This window comes from Otolemur garnettii, unplaced genomic scaffold (genome assembly GCF_000181295.1).
Source record: "Otolemur garnettii isolate 467f Iridium unplaced genomic scaffold, OtoGar3 scaffold00148, whole genome shotgun sequence".
In the NCBI taxonomy this organism is placed as follows: domain Eukaryota; kingdom Metazoa; phylum Chordata; class Mammalia; order Primates; family Galagidae; genus Otolemur; species Otolemur garnettii.
In genome coordinates, this window is record NW_003852543.1 from 4,290,289 (window position 1) to 4,297,217 (window position 6,929).

General features: G+C 46.8%; 1 protein-coding gene across 1 annotated transcript in view; it reads left to right on the forward strand.

Annotated features, from left to right (window-relative positions):
- LOC111728296 overlaps positions 1-4,958 on the forward strand; it is a 33,165-nt gene extending 28,207 nt beyond the window's left edge. Inside the window, exons 5-6 of the mRNA XM_023518830.1 lie at positions 3,297-3,444; positions 4,826-4,958. Coding sequence (XP_023374598.1) covers positions 3,297-3,444; positions 4,826-4,958 — 281 coding nt within the window. The remainder of the gene's footprint in view (positions 1-3,296; positions 3,445-4,825) is intronic.
- The last annotated feature ends 1,971 nt before the right edge of the window (positions 4,959-6,929 follow it).

A 6,929-nucleotide genomic window follows, 5' to 3' on the forward strand; every position in this document is an offset into this window, starting at 1 on the left:
TACTTGGGAGGCTGAGGCAAGAGAATTGCTTAAGCCCAAGAGTTTGAGGTTGCTGTGAGCTGTGATGCCACAGCACTCTACTGAGGGCGACATAGTGAGACTCTAAAAAAAAAAAAAGAAAAAAAGAAAGCATCACATTACAAATTAGTCATCACAGTTATTTTGACAATGAGTGTTTTGGGGTTTCTAGGAACCTCAAAATTATAATATGTAGAATGGAAAACTTCCCTTGGGGCTATGACGTTAGGTTGAGTCATCTGAATTCATTGTTTATAAAGGTCAAAAATGGTCAAATATCAACAATCTCATATGGTTCAACTTATTATCTTGGAAACCATTCATGGGTCTCTGCTTAGAAGGCACATACCCATGTTCAGGCTTCTTGAAGAGTGTAAAGGAAGTCACTTCTCTCTATCCACAATTCTTACAGAAAGTCGGAGGTAGCAGATTAAAATCCTTATGTTCATATGAACGCAAGCAAATGTTTCTTTGCTCAGCTATGTTCTTTGGAATTCCATTCCTATCGTGGTTTTAAAATAGGTCCACAAATTCTTTGCTACCTCTCCCTTCAAAAGGTGGAGCTCCCATGCATATAGGCTGGACTTAGTGACTTGCTTCTAATGGATAGAACACGACAGAAGTGATAGTGTGTTACTTCATAGATTAGGTCATAAAAGACATTGTACTTTTTGCCTTGCTGTCTTTTGGGTCACTCACTCTGGTGAAAGTCACCTGCCATGTTGTGAGAAACTGAACCCTCCTGCCTACAGCCAAGGAGGAGGGCAGGCCTTCTGCCAACTGCTGTGTGAGTGAGCCATCTTGGAAGCAGATCTCCCAGTGCTGGTCAGCCTTCAGTGACAGCTGTCTTGGCTCAGGACAGGTTCAGCAAGGTGAAATTCTGGTTCAGAGACTCTCATGGAGCTGTGGCCGGCGCCCTACCCACCGAGCTAAGGGCACCACTGTGTTTCTGATTCTTGAGTGTGAGAAACACTGCCTCAGCTATGGGTGGGTTACCCAGGCCTTAGGTTAAAAACAAAACAAACACTTAGGTACTACATCATATTTAGACTCTTCCCTGGAAGCCTCCCTAACTCCCCACTTTGATGCTAGTTGAATATATACTTTCATCATAAAAACAGAACTGATCACAATGGTTGTTTATAGATGAACACATTTTATCTTTTGTAGATCACCCTTTAAAGGATATAAGTGGTGGAGAATCCCCTCTATTCAACAGGGATTTAAGTGAGACATTGCGAGAAGTTAAATCAGGTAATCATCTAAATAGCATAAACCCAATGTACTTAGAATACTTAAGTATAGATGGCTCCAGAATGTCTCTTTTTCCTTTCATAGTATTTTAACTGACACCTTTATTTATTTATTTTTTGGAGAAAAAGTTTTTCTTACTCTATTGCCCAGGCTAGAGGGCCATGGCATCACCCTCACTCAGGTCAACCTCAAACTCATAGGTTCAAGTGATCCTCTTGCCTCAGCCACAAAGTAGCTGGGACTATTGGTGCCCACCACAATGCCTGGCTAACTCTTCTATTTTTAGTAGAGACGGGGTCTTGCTCTTGCTCAGGCTAATCTTGAAATCCTGAGCTCAAGTGATCCTCCCACTTCAGCCTCCCAGAGTGTTAGGATTACAGGTGTGAGCCACCATGCCAAACCTTACCTGACACCATTAATTTACCCTGAGAACATACGATCTGCAGTTAAAATAATGACTTAAACTAACTCCAGAAATTGGGTCACCCTTTCCAAAAGATGCTACTTTTAAGTTGTTTCTGTACAGCCAGGGTCATTCATAACATGAGCCTCATTTGTCAAGCCCAGCCCAGTGCCTGGGCACTGAGGCTTTGAACAAGCAGAAGGGAGTAAATGCTGAATGTCAACCTAGTTCCTGAAGTGTCTGATGTCATCCTTGTTCAAACCAGAGGCCAGACCTGTTCAGAGTGGGTAGAAACTCACCTGTGCTGGCAACAAGGCCAGTACACCCCCTCTATGCAGCCACCCGCTGTCAAAATTATAGCCGGTTGCCATTTCCTACCACAGAAATCCAAGGCTGTGTTATTCTGCAGAGCCCTGAGAGCTGCTTGATGACCTGCCTCTTGACACAGCACAGATGAAGGCAGGAAGCTGGACATGCTCAATTTTCTCCTCATGACCCAAGAAGGCCCTTGGCCAGCTCTCTCCTGTCTGCATTACTGGCTGTCCTTGGCAGCTCTCCACACGAAACCAGCTGATGCCTGTGGCCATACCCCTGGGCCCCATTTCCCTGATTTCTTCTTCTTTTTTGATCACATCACAAATGGGATGACAGAAGCTTTAGGAGTCCCCATTGTTAGGAGGGATTTCCTTTCTTTGAGATCTAGCCCTTAGGTGGGAGTGCCGGTGCACATGGGTTTGAGAAAAGATTTCTCCAGATAAAGATTAAGACAGAAGAATGGGCGGAAGAGGACCAACACGAGAGAGGGAGTGGAAAAGTGTGCTGGCAGAGAGAATCCAGGACTCGGGCTTTTAATTTAGAAGTTATAAAGGGGGTAAAGAAGTTATTTATGATTGTAGCCAAATTGATTTTAACCCTTACTGAAAAACTATGAGTTAATAATTTTTCTGCCATTTTGCTTTATAACCAGTCATCCTTTCACTCATTAAGATTGCTTTGTACTCCCCAGCTGATGCTCGGGGTGTTCCAAATCCACTCTCAAGATATCTACAAGTCCTTAGAGGGCCATACCAGCTTGAGATCATCTCTGGTGTTGTTTACTTCGTGTTGGTGCAGACGCGAACCCTCCAAACATACACAGATTGTGTGTACAGCAGAAAAGTCTGGAGCCGGGGGAGGGAGTGGCAACCGGGAAGAGATGAGGTAGCTGCCCTGTGAAAGGCTGCAGACCAAAATTTGCCTCCATTGTTCTTAAAAACCCTTGCTTAGGACTTTTCCACCTCCTATCGTGCTCTGCCTCCTCTGTCTCCTGCCTCTGAACACCTCCACTAACTGGTTTGTGAAACCTCCTTTTCAGTTGCTTTATTGCACGCTGTACACTAGAGTCTCATCCCCACCACCTGAGGCCCCTCATCTCATCACCAAACAGCTTAGGAATGTCTTTTCCTTAACCAAAGCCAGTTCCTTCCCCAAGAGATCTTCCAGAACCAGTGGTTAAGATACCACAGTTTTCGTTTCTGCCATGAGCCGAACTAACAGGCTGTCCTTGCTGGTTTGGTCCTGGTTGTGGGTAACTCGGCAGGGATCTCTCCTGGTTCACTCCACCCTCCCTCTTCTTGTTTAGAGGGTCACAGGAATATGCCCTGTGAGCAGCTTCTGCACTTCCTACAGAAGAACATCATCATTGCTGCTGTCGCAGTGGTAGGCATCGTCGCGGCCACAGCGCTGTTGCTGCTGGGGTTGATCAAATACATCAGGAGGAAACGACCCTCGTAAGTGGTTCTTAGCACTAACCTTCCTCCCATGAACTTGCACGCGTCTGAACCAACGTTACCCCCAGAGCTGCTGATCCTAGATTGAGGAGAAGGGCAGGGACCTCTAAGCCTGGTCATGCTCTGGCACCTGACATGCTCCGTGAAAGTGCTCATGACCTGGGATATTGGTTTTCAGGCACAGCCTGGGTGATTCTGATGCACAGCCAGCTTTGGGATCCCTGGTTTGGGGCATGTTGGACTCTCAAGGCCACTGCAGGTTAGGCCAGACCTGTGCCCATATTGAGGGCTACTGAAAGAAGAAAGGTTTAGTCTCTGGATGAAAGGTTGGAAAATAGGAATATGGATATAGAAAAGAGGAAAAATGAAATTCTAGGAGGGCGGGTGGGGGGCGGGGAATGAGGCCGTGGAGGAGAGAGGAGAACAGGGCTGATATCCAGCTTGTTCACACTGGCAGAGTGCACTGCTTGTTAGAGTATTAAAAGCCACTCTCAGGGTGGCGCCAGTGGCTCAAAGGAGTAGGGCACTGGCCCCATATGCCAGCAGTGTCAGGTTCAAACCCAGCCCTGGCCAAAAACTGCAAAAAAAAAAAAAAGAAAGAAAAAGAAAAAGCCACTCCCAGAAGCTCCCACTAACTTCCCTATGATCTTGCAAATGAAGGGTTAACACCTGGCAGAGCAGTGGCCCTCCAGGGCTCTGATGGTCACTGTTAGTTGTGGAATATTACAGTCTTGGATGTTAGTTGTGGAACATTACGCCCTGAATGTGAGGGGCTCCAGCACAGAGGCATTGACCGTGAGCAGGCCCTATGCTGCATCCTTGGTCACACATTCCTGATCACAGAGGGAAGAACGGCTCCCCACAGGCCCCTCAGCTCCTGTCCTGCACTCAGTTTGTCCCTAGAGAAAGGGGATGGAGGTGTCTGAGTGTCTTCTGGAGGGATGAGTGACTTCTGACCCAGGAGTGGCACTGATTTCCCTAAATGTCAAGGTCCCTGGGACTGATAGCCCATTCGGGCCAGCTGCCTCTCCCTGCATCCCCCCTGCTCCTCTGACCAGGGCTCATTTGTCCTACCTGCCACTTTCCCTCTGTGCCCCTTGAGGTACCAAAAGAAACAGGACTGTGGCTCCATCCCGCAGAGGCAAGTCAAAGCTATGTTGGCCTGAGTCCTTGGGAAAGTGGGAGGAGGGGAAAGAGAGTTTCTTGGAGGCTCTGCGCTGTCCAGAGGCAAAGTGCATTTCATAGCCACCACTCCTTCCTGATGGGCCGCAGAATCGTCGCCCCTCAGAAACATCAGCTGCTATCACTGTGCAGCAAGTAGACCGTTGGAATCCCTATGTATTTAGTCGAAAAGTTTGGTTTTTGTTGTGTTTTATTTTAGATCTCCCCCGGCACACATGACGTATAATATTTTTATAATGAATGGAAAGACTTGGTGGAAAGAGTCTGAAGAAACAGATGTCAGAAAATTGATAAAAACCCAGCAGCATCTAACGTCCAGATCTCACGTCTAAGGCAGGTGGCAACGCCAGCCAAACCAGGACTCAAAATTGTCATGCGAGGATATTCGCCATCCAAACACCATGGGCGGGCAATTGGATTTCTGGTTGTGAGATGTATTCTACAAACATGTTTACCTTCCTGTCCCAATCTTGAATGGACCATGGGAAAAATGCTTTATCACAGGATACTTAGAGTAATATGGCACCAACGATCCGAGCAGGAGACTCAGCACATTTCCCTAAAGACAACCTTGACAAACTATGGATTTATTCATTTAATAAAGTATTGATTTGTTGAACAGACACTAATAGAACATGTCATATGTAGACGATGTAAAAGTACTACAAGGGAACCAAAAATGAATCAGGCGTGGATTCTGCCCCGAGCAGGAGCACAGTGTAGGGAGGGGTGAGAATGCGGCCACACTAAACATCTTCTATGGGAGGTGGGAATATAGGGAGTTTTTTTTTTTTTTTTTTTTTTTTTTGAGACAGAGCCTCAAGCTGTCCCCCTGGGTAGAGTGCCATGGCATTACAGCTCACAGCAACCTCCAACTCCTGGGCTCAAGCGAGTCTCCTGCCTCCGCCTCCCAAGTAGCTGGGACCACAGGCGCCCGCCACAACGCCCGGCTATTTTTTGGTTGCAGCCATCATCGTTGTTTGGCGGGTCCGGGCTGGGGATTCGAACCCGACAGCTTAGGTGTACGTGGCTGGCGCCTTAGCCGGTTGAGCTATAGGCGCCGAGCCAATATAGGGAGTATTATACAAGAAGCAGGTAAGAATGATGGAAACTCATCAGAAGGAGAGTTTCCTGCTTCAGTGACCAGGAAAAAGAAATGGGGTAATTGACAGAAGGGGGGGTATTTATAAAGCTATGCTCAGAGTTATGGGAAACTAACAAAGAAGGTGAAGTTCCCTGAGGTGAACAAGAGTGGGAAGCTATTACCATTAAGGGAGGAAGCAGTTGCAAAAGTTTAGAAAAATTGAGAAAGCGCCTCTGACATGCTGTGCAAGTTGTAAGCACTCAACAGGAAAAGATCAGGGAAATAAACAACCTGAACTTGCCTTCTCTCGCCCTTTAATCTCCTACAAATGGCTCCCATTGGACAACCCAAGAGGAAGGTAGAGGGTAAGGGAGTCACTGGAGCCATTCATCAGCCTCCAGGGCACTGAGCAGGTGGAAAGGAATAAGAGTGGTGGAGTGACCACTATTTCCCCCATGTCTCTGAAGGTTCACTGAAAAATCAACTAACACAGCTTGGCGCCTGTGGCTCAAGTGGCTGGGTGCCAGTCACATACACCTAGGGTGGCGGGTTTGAATCCAGCCTGGGCCTGCCAAACAACAATGACGGCTGCTACCAAAAAAATAGTCAGGTGTTGTGGTGGGCTCCTGTGGTCCCAGCTACTTGGGAGGCTGAGGCAGGAGACTCGCTTGACCCCGGGAGTTGGAGGTTGCTGTGAGTTATGATGCCACGGTGCTCTACCCAGGGGGATAGCTTGAGGCTCTGTCTCAAAAAAGAAAAAGAAAAAGAAAAATCAACTAACAAAAGGCAGATTAGTAAAAGAAGTGACATACAAATTTATTAGTGTGCACAGGAAAAAAATCACAAAGTGATGACCCAACATCCCACTGGGGTATGAATTTTATACCCCCTTTCTTAGGGGAAAAGGAGATGGGGAAGGATGGATAATTTTAGGGAAGTAGTAAATGAATCTTAGGGGAATTCAATGGATTGAAGAACACACAATGGCCTGGAACAAAGTCTGTTTGGGCCACAAAGTAGACAATGATTTGTAACAAAACTGTCCAGGCGTGTTGACAGATGTCAGTCTTTCTCCCTGTGATGTGAGCTCAGTTAATGAAAACTCAGGAAAGGGACCACAGGTAATTACTTTCATCTTTGATAGGTCCAGACATTAGGCAGGGTCCAGAGACCCTGGGGCTTCTTCAGTTCAGCGTGTCAGAGCTCCATTTTTGGGGGA